General features: G+C 53.5%; 8 protein-coding genes across 8 annotated transcripts; 3 read left to right on the top strand and 5 right to left on the bottom strand.

The window, feature by feature from the left end:
• The first annotated feature begins 76 nt into the window (after positions 1–76).
• EI97DRAFT_317308 (mannose-1-phosphate guanyltransferas-like protein) lies at positions 77–1,589 on the top strand. The gene is made up of 4 exons (XM_033794661.1): positions 77–194; positions 243–286; positions 355–501; positions 555–1,589. Exons 1-4 carry the CDS (start codon positions 188–190, stop codon positions 1,449–1,451), a joined length of 1,095 nt encoding a protein of 364 aa, XP_033654214.1. The 5' UTR covers positions 77–187; the 3' UTR covers positions 1,452–1,589.
• Positions 1,590–2,246: 657 nt separating this feature from the next.
• Positions 2,247–3,382, bottom strand: EI97DRAFT_432924 (uncharacterized protein). Its single transcript, XM_033798274.1, has 2 exons — positions 3,362–3,382; positions 2,247–3,271 (listed from the first exon to the last, which is right to left on the bottom strand). The coding sequence occupies exon 2, from the start codon at positions 2,951–2,953 to the stop codon at positions 2,465–2,467; it is 489 nt and encodes a 162-aa protein (XP_033654213.1). The 5' UTR covers positions 2,954–3,271; positions 3,362–3,382; the 3' UTR covers positions 2,247–2,464.
• A 507-nt stretch (positions 3,383–3,889) lies between these two features.
• EI97DRAFT_458024 (carbonic anhydrase) lies at positions 3,890–4,869 on the bottom strand (the record flags this gene model as incomplete). Its single annotated transcript, XM_033800875.1, has 3 exons — positions 3,890–4,136; positions 4,338–4,710; positions 4,863–4,869. 3 exons carry the CDS (start codon positions 4,867–4,869, stop codon positions 3,890–3,892), a joined length of 627 nt encoding a protein of 208 aa, XP_033654212.1.
• A 2,031-nt stretch (positions 4,870–6,900) lies between these two features.
• EI97DRAFT_442060 (putative multidrug resistance ABC transporter) lies at positions 6,901–11,693 on the bottom strand (the record flags this gene model as incomplete). Its single annotated transcript, XM_033799740.1, has 2 exons — positions 6,901–10,898; positions 10,949–11,693. 2 exons carry the CDS (start codon positions 11,691–11,693, stop codon positions 6,901–6,903), a joined length of 4,743 nt encoding a protein of 1,580 aa, XP_033654211.1.
• Positions 11,694–13,153: 1,460 nt separating this feature from the next.
• EI97DRAFT_432916 (uncharacterized protein) lies at positions 13,154–15,810 on the bottom strand. The gene is made up of 4 exons (XM_033798273.1): positions 15,393–15,810; positions 15,058–15,340; positions 13,566–15,009; positions 13,154–13,503 (listed from the first exon to the last, which is right to left on the bottom strand). The coding sequence occupies exons 1-4, from the start codon at positions 15,590–15,592 to the stop codon at positions 13,478–13,480; spliced, it is 1,953 nt and encodes a 650-aa protein (XP_033654210.1). The 5' UTR covers positions 15,593–15,810; the 3' UTR covers positions 13,154–13,477.
• An 891-nt stretch (positions 15,811–16,701) lies between these two features.
• EI97DRAFT_458021 (P-loop containing nucleoside triphosphate hydrolase protein) lies at positions 16,702–19,707 on the top strand (the record flags this gene model as incomplete). The annotated part of the gene is made up of 10 exons (XM_033800874.1): positions 16,702–16,798; positions 16,855–16,899; positions 16,954–17,838; positions 17,894–18,141; positions 18,190–18,463; positions 18,516–18,755; positions 18,810–18,845; positions 18,897–19,090; positions 19,148–19,373; positions 19,448–19,707. The coding sequence occupies 10 exons, from the start codon at positions 16,702–16,704 to the stop codon at positions 19,705–19,707; spliced, it is 2,505 nt and encodes an 834-aa protein (XP_033654209.1).
• An 880-nt stretch (positions 19,708–20,587) lies between these two features.
• Positions 20,588–23,290, top strand: EI97DRAFT_316894 (carboxypeptidase S1). Its single transcript, XM_033794659.1, has 4 exons — positions 20,588–20,685; positions 20,747–22,049; positions 22,098–22,185; positions 22,244–23,290. The coding sequence occupies exons 1-4, from the start codon at positions 20,683–20,685 to the stop codon at positions 23,007–23,009; spliced, it is 2,160 nt and encodes a 719-aa protein (XP_033654208.1). The 5' UTR covers positions 20,588–20,682; the 3' UTR covers positions 23,010–23,290.
• An 806-nt stretch (positions 23,291–24,096) lies between these two features.
• EI97DRAFT_450000 (uncharacterized protein) lies at positions 24,097–26,912 on the bottom strand (the record flags this gene model as incomplete). Its single annotated transcript, XM_033800255.1, has 4 exons — positions 24,097–24,471; positions 24,557–25,419; positions 25,515–25,785; positions 26,781–26,912. 4 exons carry the CDS (start codon positions 26,910–26,912, stop codon positions 24,097–24,099), a joined length of 1,641 nt encoding a protein of 546 aa, XP_033654207.1.
• Positions 26,913–27,561: the final 649 nt, after the last annotated feature.

Here is a 27,561-nt window from a genome sequence, read left to right as displayed (position 1 = left end):
CTGTCCTCTCCCCGCTGCCTTTGTTGCCCGCCTGCTTGCCCGTCCGACCGTATTTTCTCTCCCGCAAGAGACTCTGCTCTCTTCCGTAATCGCAACATCATCACTGCCGGGCACGCAATTCGCTCCGTTAAGAAACCCGCCAGAAAAGTCCCCTCATTCCTCCAGTCGCTCACAACACACCGTAATCATGAAAGGTGGGAGCAGTCCACCCTCTTGAAAATATCAATTCTTACAATTCACAGCCATCATCCTTGTTGGAGGGTTTGGCACCCGTCTGCGACCTCTCGTATGCTTCCACCGTTGCGCCATCGGTCCCTCCATCTTTGGATCTGAAGCCCCTAACCCCGTCTCCAGACCCTCACCTATCCTAAACCCCTCGTCGAATTCGCGAACAAGCCTATGATTCAGCATCAAATAGAAGCACTAGCCGCCGCTGGCGTCACCCACATTGTCCTCGCAGTAAACTACAGACCGGAGATCATGGCCGAGGCATTGAAGAGCGTTAGTACATGGCCTTCCCAACAGAGGATATCCCAGTAACACTCACTATGCAGTATGAGGAGATGTACGACGTCAAGATTGACTTCTCCGTCGAGACGGAACCGTTGGGCACCGCGGGTCCCCTCAAGCTCGCCGAGGGCATTTTGGGCAAGGACGACTCTCCCTTCTTCGTACTCAACGCGGACGTCACATGCGAATATCCGTTCAAGAGACTTGCCGAGTTCCACAAAGCGCACGGAGACGAGGGCACCATTGTTGTAACCAAGGTTGAGGAACCGTCCAAGTACGGTGTTGTGGTGCACAAGCCCAATCACCCGTCCCGGATCGATCGTTTCGTGGAGAAGCCCGTCGAGTTCGTCGGAAACCGTATCAATGCCGGTATCTACATTCTCAACCCCAGTGTGCTCAGGCGCATCGAGCTCAGGCCCACCTCCATCGAGCAGGAGACCTTCCCCGCCATGGTCAAGGACGGTCAGCTGCACTCATTCGACCTGGAGGGCTTCTGGATGGACGTGGGACAACCTAAGGACTTCATCTCCGGCACCTGCCTCTACCTATCTTCGCTTTCCCGCATGGGCTCCAAGCTCCTCACTCCTGTCACCGAGCCCTACGTCCACCAAGGCAATGTCCTGATCGACCCTTCGGCCAAGATCGGTAAGGGCTGCCGCATTGGCCCCAATGTTACAATTGGTCCCAACGTTGTCATTGGCGATGGTGTCCGCCTGCAACGCTGTGTTGTTCTCAAGAACAGCAAGATCAAGGATCACGCTTGGATCAAGTCCACCATCGTCGGCTGGAACTGCACCGTCGGCAAGTGGGCACGCCTAGAGAACGTAACCGTGCTTGGCGACGACGTCTCCATCGGCGATGAAGTCTACGTCAACGGCGGCTCCGTTCTCCCCCACAAGTCCATCAAGCAGAACATCGACACGCCCTCTGTGATCATGTAATTGCGCCGTATTCTTTTTCATGGCTCTAGCGCATGTTTACTACCCTTTCGCACTGCCCCGACTTCAGTGGGCTGCTGCAAAAGAGTTGCTTATACCCTTTAATTAGCATGCCCCTTCTTGTATCCTTTTGCATTGCGGGTTCCTTTTAGCATCCAGGTGCGAGGGCTGGCGGGTAGGTGCGGGTGTCTCTGGAGTTCGAGTCCGCTCTCCTCTCATCACTTTGCGGTTGCATGAGGCTTTGTCCCAGTGACTCGCTTTAAAACGGGCGGAAAAGAGATGTTTGACTTTCACACGTTGGATAGGAGGTCATGGGAAGACCGTGTCGTTTCCTGCTCATGCTGTGCGGGTTTGGCGGACAGCTTTCAGCACGGTGCTTTGGTGCGGTTGCATTACACAGAGCGGCATATACGTGCGTCCACTCGGGCTTTGCTGGGCGGTTCAAGTAATAACGAGCGTACGGGCTCTGCTCGCGGGACTCTAGTTCAGGCACTGTAATGAGGAATCCTTAATCAGTATCCGTATTGCATGTCTTGTGTACAAACCACAGCGCTGGTTACCAGATCCTTTGTGGGTCCTTTGTGCAGATGTGGTGCTAATGCGAGAGCCTCCAGCAGAAATCTACGCCTTCTGCACTCGCAGCGGCCGGTTTGGAATCCCATATGCAATTCGACTTATCAGACAGCACTCTGATACTACGCAACAACCTGGTCACCCTTCGCGGACGTCCGGGTGTGAATTCACGAACGGCAACACCACATCCTATCCCATAACAAGACACGAAGATGAAGGCATGTTGATAGGAACAAATGACTGTCATTCAGGGTATATAATCATCTCTACACAACCATATGCCAGAGGGATGCCAAAAAAGAAAAGTGATATCCCCTCATGCCCATCATATCATCATATCATCCCCTCCTTCACATCAACTCAGATACCTATAGCCGCTATTCCACTTCTCCGCCTCATTTCCATCCTTCGCACTGGCACTGTCAGGAAGAAAGCCGGGCTCCTCATACTCGTACTCCGAACCCTGTTTCCCATTCCCGTTCCCTTTCCCTCCCACGTGCGTTCGTGATACCAGCACCACCACCAACGGCACCAGCAGCAGGAGTAGTAGCAGCAGGAGTAGTAGCAGCAGGAGTAGTAGCAGCAGGAGTAGTAGCAGTAGCACTAATACTCTTCGCGCTCATCCGCCTTCTTATCTCAAACCCCTCTCCGCCATCTCTATCGTCGTCCTCAAGCACGGCCTCGGGCGATAGCGCGCGCGTACTCCGCGTCGAGGAGGAGGAGGAAGAGGAAGAGGAGACGGCGGAGCTGGACCGGTTGCGCGGGAGGGTGAAGGAGAGGGTTTTGAAGCGTGGGTATGTGTCGCTGGGTGTGTGGGTGGAGGGGTTGGAGGTCATGCTGTGGTCGTCCGTGTTGGTGCGGGGGGTTAGGCGGCGGGGGCGCGAGGGAGGGGAGAGGGGGCGTGGGGTGGGTGTTATGACTGTTTCGAGCATTGTGGTGGTGGGTGTGGTGGTGGTGTGGATAGAGCTGAAGAGGTGGGTACAAGTGTAGGTTTTGTAGAAGTTGGGGATGGGTGTTGGCAGGAGTTGAAGTGTGGTGTTTGCCGGATTTTTCTTTATACTCCTCTCTGAGTTGTGTGCGTGCGGTACGAGGGGAGTGCTGCTCCCTTTTATCGGTGTTGTGGGAAGTCTTTGAACTGTGGAGTGGGTGGGTAGGTATCACAGTAGGTAGTTCGGACGGAGGGAAGTTTTGGAGTTTGAGATGTTTCGAGAACAAGTGTTTGAGGGAGATCGGAAACACCAACAGAAGAACTTCGAAAGATGAGTGATGAATTGGAAATGAATGGGAAGCAGGATGCAAGAGAGGGAGACCTGAATATATATATCTCTTGTGATACCCACCTTTTTGCGCCATATTTGCTTCAAGAATGACCTCGGGGCTCCGGCCGAACGCGTGGTGAGTCGCAGGTACGGTTGCCCAGAAACAACCCTAATAACCGAGCCATCTCCGTGTACCCGCACTACTCCACAAGTATGGGGAAATTCTGGGGTGAACTATGGGGCCTCCGGAGCTAGGGCATGCGGGTAACGTTATTTTGCTGGGGAAGGAGTCGGAATGGTTATGTGATGGACCTGTGGAGGTGGGAAATGTTGGCGAGGGGAAAAGGCTTGGCTGGGGTTTCTCGAGAATTCGTTTGTTGGAGAAGGGAAGTGATGCACGCACAATAGCAGGTTTCGTGTGTGCGCTATTAAATCTTCGCAGAACAGTCGTCGTTGATTCTTTAACAGTAGGCTTTTGCAAAAGAAAAGGGCTCTTTGTGTTCTCGTGACCTCGTAACTTTCCCAAGTCCCTCCGGTCCCAAAAGACCCAAACAGGCCATACTGTGATACTCGCACCTCCAAACATCACGCCACCACGAAATGCACCCCCTAATTGGGACTCCAAAGCCCGTTTCCCTTCCCCTTCCCACTCTCCTCCAACACCCTCAACTCCCCAAGCCCGAGATCGTAGATCAAGCCGTGGACCGTCAATCCACGGTCCGACGCGGCCCTTCGAACGGCGGGATGCCGTCTCAGCACCTCGATGGACTGGCGGACGTTGAGCTCGGCGACGCGGACGGCGCGCGCGTTGTCGTCGGGTAGGGCATCGAGTTCGGATTTGTGCTTGCGGCGGAGTCTGGGGAGAGGGCCGAGGGCCCCGGTGGTTAGTGGCCGTTGGTCCGGATATCTTGAGAAAGAACCTTAAAGCTACTGTATGGTAGGTTTGTTGAAAGGACGCTAATAATAAAGCGCCAGAGCGGACATGACAAGAGATATTTTCCCTCTCCGGATTTGGAAGTGGGCTTTCTGCGAGATACTGGAAAGTACGTATACTCACTCCCTCACAGGATGCAACCAACTATCCAACACCTCGCCCAACTCGGCATCCCCCAGACTCGCCACCGCACCCCCACAGCTCGTGTGCCCGCACACGACCACCTTCTTGACCTTGAGATGCGTCACCGCATACTCGACCACGCTCGCCGCGTTGATGTCGCCCGCGTGCACGCAGTTGGCAATATTGCGGTGCACGAAGAGCTCGCCCGGTTGGCTGGCGCAGATGGTGGTTTCGGGGATGCGGCTGTCGGCGCAGCCGATCCAAAGCACGCTTGGGCTTTGGCCTTTGCTGAGGGTGTCGAAGAAGGTGGGGTCGTGGGTGAGGGTTTGGTTGCGGTAGTGGCGGTTGCCGGTGAGGATGTGGTCGAGGACGTCTGGCGGGAGGGGTTAGTTGGGGAGGAGATGTTTTGAGGCCCTCCATGAGGAGTGCTTGAGCGCAGTGTCATGGCAATAGCAATGCCATGGTGCGACCAGCTTGAGCATTCGGCGATGGTTGCTGACGTTGTAGGAATGCGAGCGCACTTACCCGTCATAATGTCGGTTGTCGGGTAGGTCTTTCTATATCTCTATCACTGTCTTCTCTTCAAGTCAATGACCTCCTCGTCTTCCTATTCTCTTTTTCTCTCAAACGAACAACCGGATCGGAAAAGCAGGCAACCAAGTAAACAACAACAACAAGACTAACAACATCATGCCACGATGCAGCGAGGCTGGATATTTATCTTCACTCAATCGCATCCCGTCGCACGTGCGGCACTGCTTGGACGGCGCAACACTCCAAGGCTGAATCAACCAATCCGTCACGGGACCTTATCTTTGCCAACCTCCGTCCTGTCGCATTCCAACGAGCTGAAACGGTTGCGACAGCTTCGTCTCGAGGGATTCCTCAATGCAATAGCATCCGCCATATATGCGTCTTGCGCAGGCATTGTCGCAGATGGACCCCGCCATAACGCAGACGAGATTGCCGCCTGGAAAATCTGGGAATACACCAATACGCGGCTACCAGCTCGACGACGAGGCTAGGATCTTCAAATCATCAAAGAAGTTGTGCGAAGTGTTGTTATCATATGCACGCCAAGGGCTGTGAATACAGGGACAATCACTTCCGTCTTGGGTGGTCTTGGGGAAACCATTCCTGGCCTTCGATCTTGCATCCTCGCCTCCATCCCAGTCGCCTCGCCCCGTCAGAGGAACTTGTCGCACATGGCCACAAGTGCATGACGGCCTCCATATGCCGAAAATAGGAAAAGGGGAAATCGGATAGCGGCGGTATAGGCACGTCTGTTGGGGACCTTAAGTGGAAATTGGAGCTAGCTCTAGCTCTCAACGGTGGTCTCTCGAATCGCCTGTCGCACACGCATCGTCGCAACTCCCGAGACTATGTACATCCTGATTCAGCAATGGTCCAAAATGCGCTGGGAGGCGATGGCGAGCCTAGGGGTGCGAAAGGTACGAAGTGAAGGTGATGCTATTCTCTGTCGCCTTGGCCAGGACTTCTGTATCCCAACATCATACCCATTTACTCCGGACACTCGAACCGTTCCACGCTATCCAGCAACACCGACATGACAGAAGTCGAACTCCCAATGTACACGCGTCCTTCCATTTCCAACGCCGCGCGAAACCTTCCCCAACACCGGGGTGCTAAATCGCATTTCCCCGCCGCAACAATGGGGAAGAGGAAATGCCATGGGCTTGTCGCACATGGGTTGTCGCACACGGCTTGTCTGCACTTCCTGGGTCTATGGGAATTCGCCTCCGCCGTCCCGATAAGCATGGCTTTCACGTCTCCGACTTTCCTAACTAGACTATGTGTGCGGCATTTGCCTCTTCCCCCGACAGTAGTGTTTCGTCGTTAAGTTGGACCTCCTCCTCCAAGGCTTGGACTGATACGCCTTGGCGAGCCCCAAGCTCAACGGTGGACGATATCCAGCCAAAGCGCCAAACCCCTTATTAGAACCACGAGACTCGACAACCCGTACACATACATAGGCACATATATACTAGACGATATCTGCTAGTCAGCAAGGTTTTCAAACAGGAATGGCAGTCATGAGAGCAACACACAACACCATTGTCCTCCGCACAACCCCTGGTTTCTCGTCTCCTCTACAGCGCTTCTGACTCTGGACTGCAATTTCGCCTCCCTCCCATCGCTCGAGGAAAGCAAGAGAGGAGTTGGACAACGTACGAGTCATCGTCACAGTCTCTATCTCTTCTCTTCATGGACACGTTTTCTCGAACAGTCGACTCTTGATAATCGTTCTATCTATCTACTTGCTTTCTTTGTACAGAAATTACCTATTACGCAATAAGGAAAAGAGGAGGATATGCCAGCAGCATGTACCGGCGCTCTTAACACGTCGACTTTTGCCAACGACGGCAACGACGAGCAGGGAAGATGATGAAAGGAGATGATGATGCCAGAGAGGGGACTGTCCTCCCCGAATCGCGCTGTACATGAGAGAGAAAAAAAAGGTACAAAATACCTTTATGCACGAAACGACACATGAGAAAAATCTACAGCGATGGAAAAGAAAAAAGGACGAGGGAAGAAAGCCTTATGCCAGCGCCGCCTCCCCCTGCCTATTCCCCTCCAGCTTCCCACCCACATCCCTATCACCCTCACCCTCCCCAGTAACCTTCTCCCGCACCTCCTTCACCGTACCTCCAACCACCGTCTTCTCACCCTCCTCCTTCTTCCCCGCCTTCTCCCCCTCCTCCTTCCCCGTCTTCTCCCCCTTATCCTCCCTCTTCACTTTCGGCACCCTCACCAACCAATACAAGAACAACGCCCCAAACACATTAAACACAATGTACGCCCACAGAATACCGAAATTGCGCCACGCGGTGCTGTAATCCGAGCTGACGGCCTTGAGGAACACATTCGTGTCGCCCATGGCGCAGAAGGTGCACTCCGCCGTCGCGTTGGGGTTCTCGACGTAGCCGCCCGCGACCGCCATGTACGGCGCCAGATACTCGCCGCAGGTGCCCTGCGCGGGGTCAAAGTGCAGGTACTCGTTGGTGGCGCAGACGACGTTTGTGTTTGCGAGGCCCGTCGACAGCATGCCGGAGACGAGGTACGTGAAGGGCGAGACGCGGTACATGAAGACCCAGAAGCCGGGCAGCTGCTCGGGGGTGGCGAGGACGCCGCAGAAGATGAGGCAGAGCGAGAAGCACAGGTTGGCAATGTTGCCGCCGGCTTCGGCCAGCTCGACGCCCGCGATGACCATGTGCGCAAAGGTCGAGGTGAAGAGGAGGAACATCCAGACGAAGAGGAACATTTGGCCGCCGCGCAGGTTGACGGCGTCGGTCGGCTCGGCGTTGCGGTACAGCCCGATGGGGTAGTACCAGCAGACGAAGATGAAGACGGCCGCGAGCGTGTTCCACGGCAGTTCGACCGTGATGTTGGCGATCATGAAGGCTTTCCACGAGTAGGCCTTGGACGGGCGTTCGCGCACCTCGTACAGGGCGCGCTGCGTGACGAAGTGCGGCATGATTTGCTGCACCAGCTGGCCGAAGATGGTCATCAACATGAAGATGCCGAACATTTGGTTCTGGAGACCTTGCATCGTGTTGGGGCTGTTGTAGAGCGAGAAGCCGATGAAGAGAGCGGACAGGATGCACAGCGACAGCTTGGAGTACAGGTAGGTCGGCGAGCGCCAGTACTGCTGGAAGACACGGATGGTGACGACCTTGAGTTGCTCCCAGAACGGCGCGGCAAATTCCCGATAGCTGGCCTTATCCTCGCGCCTCTGGGCAGTTTCGGTACGGTACAGGCCCTCCATTTGGGACCGTTCCGCCTTCAATTCGGCAAGGTGTTGCTTGACTGCGGCATATTCCGGGCTGTTCCGCCAGACGTGGTGCCAGTCGATGTCCGTGTGAGAGCCAGGAGCTGCACCGATGACCTCCAACATCCATTCGGCAGGATTGGCGTCAGGAGGGCAAGGCTTTCCGCCATTGCGGACGAAGTAGTCAATGAGGATCTGGGAGTTTGCGCCGACATCGCCGTAGTACACGGTCTGGCCGCCGGCCTTGAGGAAGAGGAGACGATCGAAACGCTGGAACAGCATGGCGGAGGGCTGATGAATAGTGCAAAGAATAGCCTGACCGTTCTTCTTGAGCTTATCCAAAAGATCCAGGATCGCCCAAGAAGTCTGAGAATCTAGACCGGAGGTGGGTTCGTCCAAGAAGAGAAGGAGAGCGGGCTTCGCAGCCAGTTCTACACCAATGGTAAGACGCTTACGCTGCTCGACGTTGAGACCTTCACCGGGAACACCAACGACGGCATCGGCGTACTCGGTCATATCCAGGAGCTTGATAACCTCATTGACATAGTCCAGCTTCTCTTGCTTAGGCACATGAGCGGGTTGACGAAGGAGAGCGGAGAAGGTAAGAGCTTCTCTGACGGTCGACGTAGAAAGATGGAGATCCTGCTGTTGGACATAGCCAGTCTTGCGTTGGAAGGACTCGTCGCGGGGTTTGCCGTCAACAAGCATCTCACCCGTGATGACACCCATAGTGGTACGAGTAGCCAAACAATCCAAAAGCGTAGTCTTGCCTGCCCCAGACACACCCATGAGCGCAGTCAAGGTACCCGGCTTGACCCAACCATCGACATTATCCAGAATCCGGCGAGGCTGACCCTTGATTTTGATATCGTAGCAAACATCGCTCCACTGGAAGATGGCGGTCTGGCGCTCGATGATGGCAATTTCGTCCGAGTTGGTCTTCTCGGCGGACACAGGGCGGCCGGTAGGGTTACCTTCTAGATCTTCAGTGGACTTGCTCTTCTTGATCAACTTGTGCCCGCGACGGAAAACGAGGACTTCACCCTTGGACTTCTTCGCCGTCACCAATTCGGTAGCCGCAAGATAGACGCCCAAGAGGCCGAACATGAAGCCGAAGAGGATGCCGATGTTCCTCCACTTGTGGGAGTGGTGATAGTTGAAGGCCGAGCCGATGTAGACGTCGCCGTTGACATAGGGCTGTCCAGGTACTGAGCCGACAGTGGAGCAGACACGGTTCGTGGGCCCGACATTCTCATACCCAGGACCCATGGGGACGAAATTGACACACTCGAAGTTGCGGTTGTGGAACTCGTTGATCATCAACGATTCAAAACCGTAGCCGACGGGGTCAATGTAACCGATCCAGCGGGACCATCCAAGCATGTACGAGGTGGGGATAGTGAAACCGGTATACATGACGAGACCCAGGATAAGGATGGCCGCAGGAGTCAGAGCCTGAACAAGGGACCTGGACAGGGAGGCAATGGATCGGAAGAACATGGACATGACGAGCGTGATTACGAAGGAGGTGAAGACGAAGAAGAAGAACGGTCCGGGCTCTCTCCGGAGGTTTGTCATAAAGTAGAGAACCAAGTTGAAGAAAATAGCGTTGAGAATCTTGTACGGCAAGTCAGTCAGCATAGACGCGAAGGCCTCTGCAGACGGATGGTAAAGAGCGTAACGTGAGTGCTTTTCGACAATGGGACGCTGGGCGTACAGGGTGAGGATTTCGAGGGCGGAGCCGAAGGCGTTCATGAGGATGGCGAAGAAGAGAAGAGCGGCACGCTGGTAGAAACTGGCGGTGGTCGGCTGGAGGTTGTAGAAGACGGAGGAGATGATGAGGGCCATGATGGAGTTTGCGATTAACTGGAAGAGGGTGATGCTAGGGTCGGACTTGAGTCGCACAAAACCACGCCAGAGGCAGAGGTTGATCTGCTGCATGTAGGAGAGGGTGTAGGGCGACGTGACTCGTTGGTGCTTTGCCTGCTGTTTCCTGCGAGATTCCCTGAACTTCTGGAAATGCTCGCCCCCAATCGGATACCTCTGGTCATACGCCTCAATGTCGCGGAGAAGCTGAGCACGCTCAGGCGAGTCCTTCCAGCGCTGGGCGAACTCATCAGGCGTCCGCGGGACGCGGCCCTCGAAGCCCTTGCGGACAACGCGTTCCAGCGGGCTGGTCATGGAAGTAAGGAAGTCGGCATCGGTTTGCCTGTCCGGGCACTCGAAGCCCATGTCGATGAAGTACTGCTTGGCGGTCGACGTGCGTCCGAAATAGATCTGGCGGCCTTCGTACAGCACGAGCACCTTGTCGAAGAAATCGTAGGCAGCCTGAGGAGCCTGGTAGATGGCAACGCATGCCGTCGTACCGTTGATATCCGACTGCATGCGAAGGGTCTTGCAGAATTCGATTGCGTTTGCGCTGTCCAGGCCTCTGGTGCTGTTGTCCCAGCACTGCAGGGGCGCTTGACTTAAGGCTGCTTCGGCAATACTGACACGCTTGCGCTCGCCGCCAGACACACCTCGCACGTAGTCGTTTCCCACCTTGGTGTTGATGGTGTGGCTGATACCGAACATGGCCATGAGGACGTCGCGCATGTGCTCGGCATACTGGTTGGGGGTAGCACCACCGGGGATATGGCGAGGGGCACGAGCGCGTGCAGCGAACCAGAGCGTTTCTCCAACAGTCATGTTGGGGAAGTGGACATCGACTTCGGCCGTGTAGATGGCCTCTCCCCTGAAGTCGTTGGCCATCTTCTTGGCACTGATACCTGAATTGAATCAGCAACCGTGTGAAAAGAAGGCGTTTTGCGCAACTTACCCTGATAGTTCAACTTGGACTTCTCGTCGACGTAGAACCCATGTGTCTCACCGGTGACAGTCTTGAGGAACGTTGAGCAACCGGATCCAGGGGGTCCCAGTACCACGAGCATCTCGCCGCTCTCCACCAGGCCCTCGAGATTGCGCAGAATATCAATCTTGGTCTTTCCCCTTCCAGTCAACTTGTTGACGAGACCGACAGCCTCTAACCAGATATTTCCCATGCTCTTCTGGAAGTCGGTAGTGGAACCGAAACCGTGGACATTGAGATCACGGAAGGCAAGGCCAGCGGTCCGCGGGGGATGTGCGCGCTCGTCCTCGGTCTGCATGTGCAGCATGGCCTTGCACCAGGCACGGGCGTTGAAGTTGTCGCCATTGGGGTCCAGGGCTGATCCGGGTGCGGCGTGGAAGACGTTCTGGCCGGTAGTCGAGTAGTGGCTCTGGGTGGTGTAACGGCGTGCAAGTGCATGTACCTCCTGTTCCCTCCTCTCGGTAGAGTTGACGTCGCTGTCCGTGTCGCGGTCGGCATTAGTGGGTGGTGCTGCGGTGGCCGACGCCTTGAGATCTGGGTCATGGTCGCTGCAGGTGTTACCCCGTGACCGGGTGGCGTCCTGGTTGACAGTTATGGTGGACGCATCCGAATCGTTGTTTAAGGGTTCGACAAGATTGGAATTTGTGTTTGTGACGGAGTTGCGACGCTCGGCTTCGGGGTGGGCCATGGCAGTGCCTGTGAAGTTGCCAATCATGTCTGTCTCCCACCTGGCGCGGTCAATGGCCGCCTACACTCGTAGGTGCATATAACGACCAGCAGGCAGTAGGAAAAGGTACGAAGGAGAGACGGATTAAAGGGTCTATGTACAAAAAGTCGACAAAGGCGAAGAGGCGAAAAATGGAGAAAGGGATAACGAAGGACAGGGGGCGAGAGGGTAGGAATAAAATAACAAGAAGGTCTAGCTCCTTCGAAATTCGTCCCCGCGACTCTCTCTCCCCAAGGGCTCGCCGGGAGGAGCTCTGGTGATGAGCCGGCCGACGACATGCGGCTTGGCGTGCGTGGGTGAGAGTCCCACCCCGTACCGAGTCCCTGGCGCCGGCTGGCGGAACGCCCTCGCTCCGTGCCTTTAACGCGAAACCGAGCGTGAAGCTGGCCAATCAGCATCCAACATCTCGCCCCTCGCTTCAAACATTCTGGAAGCTCGACCGGTTGGGAAATTGCTGGTTTAACCATCTGTTTTTAGGAACATGGCCGGAGTGTCAACTACTGTTACTACACAGGATGGCGTTATACAAGTAAGAAATGTAATCCCGCGAATTGTTTGTAAAAGGGGTTTCATACGTAGTCTTCCAAGGAGGGAGGATTGCTCGGCCACTCAAGGAAAACACGCGAGAGGCTACACAGTACCCTATGTATGTGTGTACTCCGTACGCTGAGTTCGATAGCCTAGCAGCTCCTCAAGAAAGGATATCCGAAGAATCACAAATACTGTGTACGGGTGAGTCGAAGTGACTGCATGCAACTGCCCAGCGAGCCTATCACTGCAACCTCATCAGTCTTCGCCGGGCTCGCCGATTCCCATGGCAATGCCATATTGCCCCCTCCTTGAACGCGCCATCTACGTGTCGCCTATTATGGTGTACTCACAGTACTCCGTAACCACTTGGAAATTTCTTTCACCCATGCCCCTTATTAGCCTTCGTCCTTCTCGCTCAGGCAGCCTGATGATGACACCTCCTTCCGGACGAAATCCATCGCCTCCTTGAACGGAGTACTGTCTATGTTCCTCGGAACACTTTTCGAGAAGTCGGCGCTTGGCATCTCCGTTACCGAGCTTTGGCACCCAAAACGGAATAGTCTTTCGGAAGCCCTCGTCTCCCGTTCCGGCCCACGCCGCAACGCCGTGAAAGGTTCCATCTCATCAGCCCTACAGCCTCATCCGTGGCTTGATGGCTTCAAAAGGGCTTCGGAAGGCTCCGGTGAGTGAATTCCGATCGTAATACTTACACAGTATATCGGATATCTACTGTTACCGTGTACCATACCGTGCGCCTGATTTCCCCAGAGATGGAAAAACCGTGCGTCGGGGTAAGGTACCTCCATCAATGTACTGGACACTGGACAGCACCGTACGAGGATATTGGCCAAGACGAATCCTGGCAGAATACACGCCGCGTGTCCTAGTTGAAGCTGGCATCGGCCTCTGCGTTCCCCATGGATGACGGAATTTCACATTGCTGCCTTATCTGCCACGGATTCCGGCAATCATGTTCCCCGGTCGGGGGAAGGTTGGAAAATGATCCTCCCTACTCACACGGATTTCATTGAGAGGTGCGGCCCCGGACTCCCTATATCCGGTATTCAACTGTGGGCTTCACGTAAGAACCAACTTGGTTCCAGTGCAACACTGTTCATACACGGTCCGGAATAGCATACAGGAACCGTCCTGGCAACAACTGGAAGCAACATTGCAGCATCGTTCCCTAGAGCCAGTCATTTGACCATCTCCAATCTTCCGTCTCAAACGTTGCCATGTCTTCACGGTTCGGTTATCGAAATTCCTTCTGCTATGATTTAGCTCTGGGGCACTTTGCCGGAAATCAGTCACCTATATGAACTCACTCACCATCAATCAAGTCTTCGACCCAGGAATCAAAGAGCTCTGGAATTTGCTCTTCTCCGTCCCCGCTCTGGCCCACTTCGACCTGCTCATCCAGGTGGATAACGTCCTCCTCAAGTAGTGTCCTGCACCGACCATCACTCGTGATGAGCACCTTCAGTGTCCGACTGGTCCCGGCCTGCCTCAAGATCTCCAAGAACAGCTCGAGGTAGCCGTGAGTACTATCACCGTAGACTCCACTATCATTATCGACGAACTGGAACCCATCTAGGACAACGATCAAGATCTGGGGCATAAAACTCAGGAGCGCCTCGATCAAATTAAACGCGTCCAGCAAGCTCTCCGTGCTTCCGTCCAACCGTTGGAACCTCGCCGAACTCAGATCTACGTCCGTCTCGACTTCCTTCGGAAGCAGCCAAACCAGCTGGCGGATGATCGAATACGCCATCAAGACAAATCGATCCATCTCTACCGATCGTCCTTCAAGAGCTGAATCTACACTCTCCGCCAAACCGTACTCATCCGCCCTAAATCGATAAGACACGAGTGGCAGTTTCAGCCGCTCGCTGACAATGACCGTGTAGTAAGCGGCTGTAGAAACTTCACTGAGTTCGCTGTGGGTTAATGTCCCTCGCATCCAAAGCCATTCGCTCTCCTGGGTTGTCATCCAGTGCTCAAGTGGATGGAACGCACGTGGCGCAATCTTGAAATCCTGGAGTTCTCTGAGATCAATGGGATAGCCCGTATCTGCCACGGTTTCGAGAAAGTGGGACGCTGCTTCAATGTCGTCCCAGTTGCGAAGCCTTCTAGTTCCGGAATTGGCTGGCGGAGGGATCGCTCCGGTCTCGATGCCCTGCAATGCTTTCCGCCAGTGGAAGTTCGCCTTCTTCCGCCTCTGCTCCTCCGCTTGCTCTTGCAAGTACTTCTTCGCAGCTAGCTCGTTTTGACCGTTTGCCTTCTCCCCAAGCTCTTGTAGGGCTTTGCTAAACTCAATTCGCACAGATGCCAACCCAGCCACAATGGCAGAAGCCCGCTTCTCCTCGCGGTCCTCTAACTTCTTGCTGAAGTCCTTCATCCACTCAGTGTGGTCGTCGAACTTGCCGTGCAGCTCGATGACATCTTCTCTGCTCTGCATTTGATTTTCCCGTTCTAGCTCGTTCGACCTCGCGAGCAGCGCCTGCAGTGGGCCTTCGACCTTGTCTTCGTAATAATTCTTATTCAACGAGTCTTTGAATCTCTCGAATCGGGATTTGCACCAACGAGCGTATGGCGCGAGGAATTTGAAACATAGAGTGAACACTCCCATCACCTTGGTACGCACTCGATCTCGATGGCTCTCATCTCTATTTCGAACAGCAGATAGTGATCGGGAGCAATACTCTAACTCTCTGCCTATGCGGTCTATAGCGTCGGCGAATCCCTGTCCAATCTTGGTGTGGTTCACCGTTGCCTGGCTGTGATCAGTACATCTCTCACACTCCAACTCAAAGCACTTTACCTGAACGATGGTTTCGATTGTGCCCGTCAGGAGAGATATATACTTATCACCAGAAGGCACGAATTTGAACAGCCCCGAGTAGTTGTTCAACGTCTCGCACAACTTCATATACCGGGCTTTGATAGTTCCTACTTCAGCGCTCTCATTCTGTTGATCGGGGTTATCTCTCGAGAAAATCTGGAAAGCATGCCGTTTCTCCGTAAACTCGATGTTCTTGAGCTCTTTCCAAGCTTCAACCATATCACGCGTTGCGTCCTGCAGTTCCCTCGAGATATTCGAAGACCTGTATAATTTAGACGAGTTTACGTAACTTGAGGGATAGCCGCAACACCCACGCTTTCGCAGGATCGTAAAGAGCCTCAAATTGCCCCAAAATCTCCTTCTCTTCATCTTCTTGTTTCTGCTGCTCATCCAGTGCCATGGCCTTGCCGATCGGCTGGTCCGCGATCTCTTTCGGTAGGTTCCTGGCGAATCGCCTACTCCAGTTCTTCGCCTCCTCGTCCTCTGCCTTCTTTCGTTGTTTTGCATCCTTCATCGCAATAGATGGCACAGGCCGGTCTCGATAGCTGCGGCGGAAGAGAAGGGATACACGATAGTCGTCGATACAAGGCTGGGACAAAGATGACTTAGTAGTAAGGTTATTGCTACGTAAGTATATGCTCCTCGGCCCAAGCACACAAGGCTGCGAACGTGGTATGTATCACCTGCAGATAAGCTGCATAAGATTGGTCTCAAAGCGCAAGGCAAGAGAAACTGGTCGTCGGCGCCAGTGAGTAACAGTGACGCGCGTCGCAAATATCAACCCGCCCCTAGGATGTCAGAATCATTCAAACTACTGGTTTAGAGTCGCTCAGGATAAATCGGTATTGCCGAACTAGTGTTGAGCAGCCCGGACGGAGGTATTCTTTGCTGAGGGCGCTCCCGTGCTGATAAATAGGATATGCATGTGCTGTCATATTGGTATCCGGCTGCGTGGGCTGAGCTGAACTTCCTCTTTGCAGCAGGCGCTCCCTGTACTACTGGTGATTAGATCAAGAACCGCGGTGTACCTAAATGTTGAGATGGAACACTGAAACCCCGCATATATGAAATCCCGCTTGTTCCAATTTCTATATACTTACTAACGCTGCATAATCTACTCTATCTTCTTTAAAGCTCTGAGATACTATATCTGCTTCTGGATGGCGATAGCTACGTAAATTGGGAATCTTGCAGTTACTGGAGTTAGGCGAGGAGGCTTTCCGTACCTAGGTAAAGATGCTAACGTTATAATACAGGGCGTTACCAATATCTGGGTACAACGTGGTATCCGTATGTATTGGCGAATGGTGTCGGGGAGCCCGAGCTGAGCTGTTTCTTTGCTGCAGGCGCTCCCCTTTGCTGGTGAAATGGGGGCCAGCCTTGCCGCCGTCATCCTATCAGAGAGCGTGCAGAAGCCTCAATATGCGTCTTCCTACAGAGCACCGGCTCCCATCAGCTCGTATTCTGGCCATTGCTTTGCCTTACTACATGCGGGGATGCGGCTGGTTGGATTAAGGCAGGATATAAGCAGCTATAGGTAGGCTGGCTACTGGCGAACAACCCACGTGTATTTGATCAGGACCCGCATACAGTCATATAGGCCTGAGCTGCCTTCGAGACGAAATGGGTGCTGAAGTCCAGACGGAATCGATCCCACCAGCGGCCGATAACATTATGTCGAATCTTAATTCCGAAGAAGGGACAGCCAACAAACAGTCAGGTACGGAAACGCACTTCACAACAACAAGGCTGCGCAACATTAACGTTCGATTCTAGTGTCTGGCGATGATGGAACACCAAATGGAACGATGGCGTCCCTAGGTAAGTGCATCTCTTGCATCGAACTCGGGAAAATAGTTGACATGCTGGCCACAGGGCGACGGGCTTCAATGGCGGCAACGACAGGCGGTATCCATAACAGAGATGGGCTCGCAGGCCCGAAACGCATCAGATACAGGATCTATTACAAAGACGAGCAAGGAGCTATAGTGGAGAAGTCCCAGTACAGGACATCCAAGCCGGACATCACGCCTGATCCTGAAGAAGAGGCCGATAAAGACGAAGACGAGTACACCATCCAGCCTGAGGCCGTATTCGACATTATAACGCATGTCACTATTCGTGATGTCGTCGCTACAGAGTCAGTGAGCACCGAAGCTGCTGCGGCAGGCGCTGCTGGAGAAGGAGCGCTTGCTGAAGGTACCGAGAAGCCGCGAAAGACATTCAAGATCCGGTCCATTGATACGTCGCAAATGGTCATTCGCTCCAAGCCGCTCATTGAGGCCATCCGGGCTGTCGTTACCTATTACCCTGGCCAAGAGCTAGGTGGCAACACCATAACGGTCGAAGAGCCTTATTACATGTTGCTCCACCATCAGAACGATCTTCGTGAGTATTTTAGAAAGGAATCGGAAAACTCCGACAACGCATCAGCAGGACCCGACAATACGAACGGCGAACCCGCCAAAGGCGCGGATACTCAGGGATACCACGACTTCAAAGTCTTACAAGCATACCTCGATGCCGTGTGGAAGAAGAAGATTGATCGAGAGATATTAAGATACAAGGAATCCCCTCCCAAGGCAACATTCGACATGCTCTGGAGGCTCTTCAAGCCTGGAAGTCGCGTATTCGCGAAGGACGATTTCCGTGATTCGGAAGAGAAGTTAGCTGGCTTCATTGTCCGGTCCTTGACCTTGGATGGGCTGAATAGCCCGGCGCCACGCCTACACATTCGCCTATGGTACTTGGATAACATCGGTAGGACGAGCCTCCCAGCTATCTGCTACTCGCGTTGCCCCTAACAAGACTGCAGGTAACTTCATCGATCGAACTCCTCTGAGTGTCACGATAAACTCATACGAAGGGGCAAAGGACATTACAACGTTGCCGGTGTATCCTGTTGAGATAAAAGAGGGCGATTTCACCATAAATCTCAACTCTGATTTGGAGGCTCATCTCATCGAGAGAGGGAAACGATGCTGGAAGATCCTTGAGGCTGTTTTTGAAAAGAAATGCCTCGAGGTTAAGTACAATGGCCCCGTTATAGGCGGGAAATCCGAGGTATGACTGCCACCAGTGTACACTCTGCCGCCGCTAAAACCTTGTTAGCACTACAAAGGAAGGGCAGTGGTGGATCCGGTAGCATACTTTGCGAGTGAAGGTGCTATGCCGATGCCAGAGTTCATCACGAGCGACAATGACGTGGAATACACCGAAAACTCGTACTGGAACGACGAACCGATCGGCTCGAAAAAGAGGGGAAGGTTCGCGAGCTATCAAAACATCTCATCCGAATATAAGAGGAAGCATGACCTAGATGATGGTCACTTCTTTTTGTTTGCTCGGCGTCTTGGAGGTTTCGTCTTGAAGACAAGGCAGTTCCGTGAGTGCAGGAGAGGGTCTATTCTGGTAACTGCTTGCTGATGCGGAGGAAGGCATGCTCGATATCAACTACATCGAGGAACTGAAGAAGAGCGACGCACATAAAAATCTTCAGATACCGGAACGCCGCCTGCAGATGATCAGGGCTCTTACTGAAAAGGTCGGCGGTGTAGGGGGAAAGAGCTGGAGCGCAGACACCATTGAGGGGAAAGGAGAGGGCCAGATCTTCCTACTACATGGCCCTTCTGGTGTTGGCAAAACTTATACGGCTGAGTGTATCGCCGAGATGACTGGTACTATGGGCGCCCTTGTTATTTGATGGAGTCGGCTTCTAACTTTGAGTATAGGGCGACCGCTCCTCTCCCTCACCTGTGCGGATATTGGTAGGTGCTCGAGAATTTAATTTGGACTCATTATAATTAACATACCGTCAGGCACCGATGAGACGCAAATGGAGAAAGAACTCGCCAAATGGTTTCGTCTCTCCGAACAATGGCAAGCTATCCTTCTTATAGACGAAGCCGATGTCTACTTCGAGAAACGCGCAAGTGGGCAGCTGCAGAGAAACAGTCTGGTCTCGGCTTTCCTCCGTTCCATGGAATACTACCATGGTATTCTCTTTTTGACGGTATGCAACCCAAGTATAAGCACGACTGACTGCCGAATACTAATCATGTATGCGTAGACCAACCGACTAGGCCACATCGACGATGCTATTCTCAGCCGCATTCATCTCATCATTGAATACGAAGAACTGACCGACGAAACCCGGGAAAAGATCTGGCAGCAGTTCTTTAACAAGCTGCGTAAGGAGCAGGAGAACTTCGATATCGATCCGCGTTTAGAATCCTATGTTGAACGCGATGAAGCCCTACTCACGCTGAAGTGGAACGGGCGAGAGATTCGAAACGGTACGCACCAATTCCCTAATCCATCGCTAACTTCCCGCACTCTGGAAGGCCAACTTTGCTGACCTGAGCAACAGCATTCCAAACTGCCGTGGCGCTTGCCGAACACGAGGCCAGGACAGCAGATCCTCCCAAGAAGACTGTGCTTGTGAGGCAGGCACACCTGGAGCAGGTGGTCAAGATGTCAGCGGCTTTCAAGTCGTACATGGAGAATTTCAAGGGGAGCGAGGCAAAACGCGCTTTCATGGATGGTGCGCGCATGGATGAGGCAATCAGGCAGTATGCGAAGGATAGGAAGAAGCTGTTGGATAATGCACGGAAGCTTGCTAAAGGATAAAGTGACGGAGGAAAATAGAGGTGTATTCACGCGCAGAGAGCGTGTAGGCCCACTCCCATTAACTTGCTCCGTAACTCGACATTTGTGCAACTTTGATGTCTTGAATTCCGGCTGAGGGACAATGCAGTGAAAACCCTATTTTCTCAGCAGGTCGCGAGGTTTATACAGACGTGTTCTGTAAAGTAATGATGGCGAGGCGTATCTAATTGCAAATAGGATTGTGTTTCAGCCCTGCGGAATAAAGACTTGCAGGTGTAAAAGCATCCCGCATGGACTCCAGCCGTTCGATAGTACTATATGATAGGTACGTCGGCCCGTAAACGCAAGTCGTGCGAGAAAATTGGCTCCGTTGGCATATGCACTTCCTCTATGGCTGCATATTGGAGTGCACGAAAGACGGTTTACTGTCTGTTTGCCCTGCCTACAAGTACGATATGCATATATGTAATCAGTGAATTGTCCAGTCACGTGAGATCTGATGCTAGAGTGCACTTTGGATGACTGTGCCAGAATAATAGTTCTTCCGGTCTTGGAGAGAATAACGTACACATAGAGAAGACTAACACCTAGTGAAGCTATCCCCTGCGGCTTTCACCTGGGCAGTGCTGGGGATGACCGTGAGGCCGAATGAGGACTAGCGGCTGAATATCTTGGCGCGACGCGAAATGGACAACAGCTCTCTCGCACATGTCTTCTCCCCACCGATTGCAATTGCGCATTCCAGCGCTGGAAGATGCGGCTGGAGTTCGTCCGAGGTAGTGTCGCTGCAGAAATGCTCGGGTAATGTCGAGTCACACTCTCTGAGATATCGCTTCGTTGCTTGCCCTCTTCTCTCGCTGTGCCTTTGGATTCCCGCGCTCCGGACTGCAAACCCACGCATGTCCGGCCTCACAGCTGCGCTTCTTTGCAAGACCTTTTTATGCTGCTTGCTGCTCTAATCTTATGTGCTAGCCGTTAGCTGTACGGCCTGTCGCCATGGTAGGTTACAATTCCCATTTACTATGCTGGCAACGTCAAGCTAATGCGTCTACTGAAACAGCCCCAACGATTGCCAATCATTATCATAGCAGCCCTCTGCCTCATTCAATCTTCGATTGCGCAATACCCCCCACCCGTTACCTATGATACCGTCCTAAAGTCGCCCATCAATCCCAACATAACCATCTCATTCAAGACACCTGACAACGGTACATGCGTGACCGCCTTCCCATACCAGAAACAGTACACGGGCTACGTCAATCTTCCTCCCTATACACTCACGCCCTATCAGCAGAACTACTCAATAAATACCTTCTTTTGGTTTATTGAATCTCGTGAGAGCCCGGAAACAGCACCTCTCACAATATGGCTCAATGGCGGACCGGGGAGCAGCAGCATGTACGGCTTGTTCGCTGAATCTGGGCCTTGTGAAGTTGTCCAGCTGCCTGACGGTAGCTACGGGACACAGGCTCGGCTGTGGGGCTGGGACCGCAGCTCCAATGTACTATTCATTGACCAGCCAACACAAACGGGATTCTCGTACGACGATCTAGTAAATGCGTCGGTTTCACTCATTGACAATGAACGGTATGAGCCTCCAAAACCTCTTCCCAAGGGTATGTCGCCGTTTATGTTCCTGAACGGTACCTTCGCCTCAGACCGCGAAGGACAGACCCAGAATACAAGCACCATCGCAGCAAGCGCATCCTGGCATTTCCTGCAGGGCTTCCTTTCCACTTTTCCGCAGTACAATCCTGGCGTCCATCCAAACAATACTGTCATAAAAGCGGCTGGAATTCACCTGTTTGCTGAGAGCTACGGCGGCATGTATGGTCCCGCTTTCGCCGACTTCTTTGAAACGCAGAACGCAAAACGCGCTCGCGGGGAGATTTCAAACAGCACGCTGGAGATCCAACTCGCGTCTCTTGGTATCATCAATGGAATGCTTGACACGCTCATTCAGGCCCCGTGGTGGCCCAAGTTCGCCTATGAGAACACTTATGAAATACGAGCCATCGACCAGACAACAGAGCTCAACATTCTTAGTGATTTCAGACGGTCCGGCGGCTGCAATGAGTTGGTTGAGCGCTGCCGTGGGAGCATGGCAACTCTTGATCCCCTCGGCGAAGGGGATGAAAAGGACACCAACGAGCTCTGCTCCAAAGCTCTGCAGGCGTGTAGGTCACTTCTGGCGGCGGCTCTTGCTCCAGGTAGAAGTCCTTACGACATTCGTAACGAGGGTGTTGAATTGTTCCCTGGTGGTTTCCTGGAATATCTGAATACGGCTGATGTTCAGAAATCTATCGGTGCCAAGGTGAACTTTACGGCAGATAGCGAAAGCGTCCTCAATGCTTTTATCAAGAGTATGTTCCTGCAGTTCGGGAAGTATGGGCATATACTGACTGTTACAGCTGGCGACGAGATTAGAGGGACCCAACTTACTTCACTCTCCAAACTGCTTGACAAAGGCATCCGTGTAGCATTCATATACGGTGATGCGTAAGTTACCCGCGATCCTTACTTGTCCTCTCCATACAGGTATCTAAACTGCTGGTAGCGATGTTATTTGCAACTGGAAAGGAGGCGAAGCTGTTTCCATAGAGCTAGCCCGCCTCTTACCCGAGTATGGCCCGAAATTCCCAGCTGCGGGCTACGCCGACATCGTTGTCAACAGTTCCTACGTCGGTGGGCAGGTTCGTCAGTTCGGCAATCTCTCCTTCGCTCGCATCTATGACGCAGGGCACACTGTACCTGAGTACCAGCCAGAGACCGCCTTCACTGTGTTTACTCGCATCCTCAAAGGCACGGATATCGGGATGGGCAAAGATATCGATCTATCGGAATTCGAAACCAAGGGCCCATCGGATTCGAAGCACAAGAACAAAGTGCCGGAGCTGCAGAAACATACCTGTTGGATCAGGAACTTCGCGCAAACATGCAACCAGGATGACGTGTCGGCGATGTCCGAGTCGAAAGGTGTTGTAAAGTATGGGGTATTCTACGCTGATGAAAAAGACTATACGCCTCTTTCAACTTCTGTCCTCGCCGGCAAACCTGGTAGTCCTCCAACGGCTACACCTACACAGGCCCAGATGAGCACATCTACTGTCCCTCTTACCGGTGTCTACACCGCCTCAGAAACACCAAAAGTCACTTCTGGTGCTTCCAGGTTAAGTATACCCTTTCAGGTGCAAAAGAGGCAGGACCTCTCTCCTTTGAGCAAGATCGGCTCTACTCCAACGAACGAAAGAGCGCGAACCGGCCGTCTCAAGAAGTATCTGATCATCACAGCAGCTACGTTTGGAACTCTTCTTCTGGTGTGAGTTTCAAGAAGCGCGCACAAGCTCACTCCTTCGCCCTCGCATGCAGCTCTACTGCCGCTCGCTAAACTGGATATACACGTATCGCCGCGGTCGCTTATGCATCATACGCGTTTGCCGCCTACGATCCCGGGTAGTCATTCGCTGCAAGACTGTCGACCAAATTGGTGCAGCGAAAGAGGTTCCATCTCCTATCGACGTGCCTGCATCCCATGTCTGCCATTTTCCCCAAGAAAGCCGACGCCGTGAAAACAACTCGTCAAACCTGCACTCGGACACCAGTCAGGAGTGCGGCCGTGCCAGACCATGGGCCCTGTGCCTGATTTGCAAACGATTGAGATTTCCTCCCCTTTGTTGCGAAGAACGGCTCAACAATCGTCCTCTGCGTGGATTAAGGCAGTTGGTAATGCTGTGAAAGTACGTGTCGACGGCGTTGGGGCAAGTGAAGCGGAGAGGGTAATGGAGCCCGTGGCGAAGCCTTCACCAACCGCCGCCGTCTTCAGCTATGCCCCCGCGCCCTCCGAGAAGGAAGGGTCGAAGGAGGCTAGGACGTAGTCCTTCGATATGTGTGAGGTATATGCATCATCTAGGCCCTTGCCCAATTCGCTGGAAAGACTTGCAGTGAGGAGAAGAGACCGAGAAACGGAGTTGGAGAACACGTCTTCGGCCGACTTTGCCCCGGCCACAATAGGGGACGATATCGTGCGAGTCGCTGAAAGAGGGGTAATACCTCTCCTACTGAAGATAGCCTCAGTGTATCATCTGGAATGGGAATCAGGAGTTTGCCCTATTTTTCGTGCAATGGGTTGCCTGTGCTTGCCGTAGTGTCCTTCTAGCATGTAAATCATGTAATGGTACCATTGACCTGATGGAACATGATGCAGACGTTAAACTCCTTATTATTCCACATATGCTGCTCCGCCCAATGCCAAGGGTATATATGCATGTGCTACTGAGAAGCATCGCCTATGCAGATGCTGTCCAAGAGGTATAATCTCCACTCGATATGCGTCCAAACTCCTCGCTCTCCAAGATGTCATCTTCACTGGAAAGAACCATCAAACCAGAACCATCACCCCACCTCTTCCCTCTACTTTACATCCGACCCCTTCGCAGGCCCCTCATTCGCCCTCGTACCCGCAGGTTGCGGTCCCTCCTCTTCCTCCTCCTTCTCCTTCTTCTTCCTCTCCTCCCTCAACGCCTCCGCTACCTCCTCATGCTTCTCATCCTCGAGCTCATCCCACTCTACATCGTACTCATTCGCGACGGCCTTGATCTCCTTCCTCAGCTCATTCCCCTCGGCGACGAGGGCCTCCCACTTCTGTAGATCGAAGCCCCGTTGGCTGTAGAGCTTCTGCTGGCGGCGCGAGATGGTGAAGTTCATGGCGGAGCGGTACGAGACCTCGCGGTTGTGGTAGAGGAACCAGACGTAGCCGGCTATGAGGGAAGAGAGGCCGACGAGGTACTGCATAGCTCAGATGTTAGCATCGGTCTGCTGTGTACGTTGGCGGAGGAAGAAGGCGAGAGAGTAGGACCAAAAGCATTCATACCGTCACAGGCTCCATGACATCCCACCCCAACTCCGTTTCAAACGTCAACCGATACACGAGATACCACCACCCGCACAGCACGCCGAACCCGCCCATGGCCACTCTCTGCGCCGCCCTATGCGCCAACTCGTCGCACTCCTTCTTGATCTTCGCCATGTCCGCGATCCGCTTGCTCGTCTTGCGCAGCCGCATCCGCAAGTAATACGTCCTGTCGTTGAAGCTCGGCACCCCGACGCGGATGTCGTGCGGCGCGCCCTCAATCTCGATGGCGAATTCCTGCCCGCGCGCGGCGTCGCGGATAAAGTCCCCAATCTCCGTCGACGAGGACCAGCGGACGAAGTTGCGCGTGCGCCTTGAATCGGAGGGGGCTTCGTGGCCTAGGCCCGAGTAGGATTCCACGCCTCCTTCGCCATGGCCGCCGCGGAGTGCGGCGGCTTCGGAAGGGTGGTGGCGGTTGGGTGGGAAGCCTTCAGGAGTTGTTGTTGAAGATGGGGAGTCGAGTTTGCCGGTGCGTTCCGTCTTTCCGTCGATGTGGATCTCGTCGGCTTTCTGGAAGACGTATTCATCCTCGACGACGGACTCGCTGGTTTCGGATACGGGGGTCGCTGTAGGTTTCGAGGGTTCTAATGAATCCTGTAGGGAGTCCTCGGCGCGGAAGTAGACGTTTGGGATGCGTTCACGGCCATCCTTTGTTTTGAGGAAGGGGAGTTCGGCTTGGATGAGGCGTTCAAGGTAGGAGAGGGGTTGTTGGGGGTGGACCAGCAGGGCGAGGGGTTCGGGCGCGGAGGAGGTGGAGGTGGAGTCTCTTGTTGTGAGGGGGAGAATGAGTTTGAGCATACGTGAGGGGGTGGTGAGAAGTTTGCCTATGGGAGAATAGAGTTAGTGATTGACTATGTTTCCTCTTGAATATGTGAATGTAGAAGGAGTGTCAGACTACTAGTTTAACGCGTGAACATACCCTTCGTCATTGTCCCACTATCACTCTCCAACTTGGAAACAGGTGGCTTTTCGCTTCCTTCGCGATGCCATGGTGTGCGTATCTGCTTTCCCTTATCCTCGTGCAGTTTGCGCGCATAGTGATCCTTCTCCTCCTGCGTTATGTTGTGGTTCAGGTCAACTGCTGGTCGTGCATTGGAGTTGTCGTAGCTGTCAGGTTGGGGACCTTGGACATGTTTGAGGAGACGTGTCTGAGCAAAGCTTCTGATTTGGAGGCCCTGCCTGTAATTGTTCTTCGGTCCGATCGTAAAGTACAATGATCTCGGCGTCGCAATGAGTCTCTTATTCGCACCATTGGCTCTCACACCGGCAAGTTGTGAACGAGAGATGCCCTGGATGGACGAAACCCAGGGTCTCATATCTGGTGGTCGCAACAGTCGTCGTATGCCTCCCACACTCCCAGGCGGAGAACGACAGTAGGTAGAGGGACAGTTACCTTAGGCGATCGGGAGATAGAGCGTGTTGAGGCATGCTTGGATCTCGCATTGCCGGACAAGGGGGTTTGTGTTGGCTACGTCATAGGTAGGTTGTGGCGTTGAATGTCAAGCCACATTTGCGCAAGCCACGCAGCAGCGACGCCACTTCACGCGGCACGCCAGGCGATATTCCAGCATATCTTCGTTTGAAATTCTAGAATAGTAGATGAAAATGTTGCTGGCGTTGCGCACTCCGCATAGCTGCCGCTGCATGATTCATGAAAACCCGCTGTTTTGCTATATGCACCCACTCCATACCCCTTCGATTCGCAGAATCCGGGGTACAAGTGTACGGACCATGTTTCAGGAATTTTCCCTCCAATGGAGATGCTACAATACATAGCACCATAGACCTCTAACTTCCCTATTCAGCTATATTCCCCGATCTGAGGGAGTTCAACGTTTTGCTATATTGCACTGCGGCCACCACTTGCTAGTGTGGCTGTCGGTCCTAACAAGGAGTGCACGGAAAGACTACGGAAGAGTGGCATGGGCTTTCATTTCAAGCCGTGGGAGAGGAGAAACTTGATGGGATTTGCTCGGGGAAACATATCCCGGGAATGGGACCGTAGCGGGAGAGATTATTGCTGCATCCTGTTCGTTGTTTCGGAGGGAAATGAGCATGGCCAGAGCAACCTACTGCAGATATAAAAGTCGTTTGAAGCAAGGCTTTGTGCACTGTCAACCGGATCTATCCCATCAACCTACGGAGGAACACGCATAGCATTGCAGACCACTACTTGCAGACTTACCATCATGTACTCCAAACTCATCCTTCTCGCTTCCCTCTCCCAAATCGTGGCCTCAGCCACGACCAATACGAATCTGCAAACGGTCTTCCCTTCTGCTACATCAACCACCCATCTAGCAGCTGTGAAGACCATTGCTGCAGGACAATCCTTCGATGGTAAAATGATGCAGTGGGACCGTAATCGTACGCCTCCCCCACCACGCTCAGCCATGCATTCCGATTCCCGAACCCCATATATCCTCTTCGCGACACGTCACTGACGATTAACCAGCCTCAACCTGCAATGATCAAGCCGAGGGGGGTGACGCCGATGCAGTCTTCCTCCTCCAATCCGGCGCCACCCTCTCCAATGCCATCATCGGCCCCAACAACGGCGAAGGCGTCCACTGTCTCGGCCCTTGCACGCTCAACAACGTCTGGTGGGTAGACGTTTGCGAAGACGCAGCAACCTTCAAACAAGCCTCTGGTACATCGTACGTGAACGGCGGCGGAGCCAGGAACGCCGAGGACAAGGTGCTGCAGCATAACGGCGGAGGCACCGTCGTGGTGAAGAATTTCTACGCAAAGGACATCGGCAAATTGTACAGAAGCTGCGGGAATTGCGACAAGCAGACAGCGAGGAGGAGCGTGTTTGAGAATATCCGGGTGGAAAACGCCAAGGTGGTGGCAGGCGTGAATGGGAACTTTGGAGGTAAGGCTTCGCTGGCCTCTGGATGTGTCAATTCCCAGCGTGCTAACAGGCGGACAGATAAGACTTCTATTAGTGATTCATGCCTTCTCAA

The sequence above is a fragment of the Westerdykella ornata genome (assembly GCF_010094085.1).
Source record: "Westerdykella ornata strain CBS 379.55 unplaced genomic scaffold EI97scaffold_9, whole genome shotgun sequence".
In the NCBI taxonomy this organism is placed as follows: Eukaryota; Fungi; Ascomycota; class Dothideomycetes; order Pleosporales; family Sporormiaceae; genus Westerdykella; species Westerdykella ornata.
Note: the sequence above shows the minus strand (reverse complement) of the source record. Positions and strands in the feature narration are given on the sequence as shown.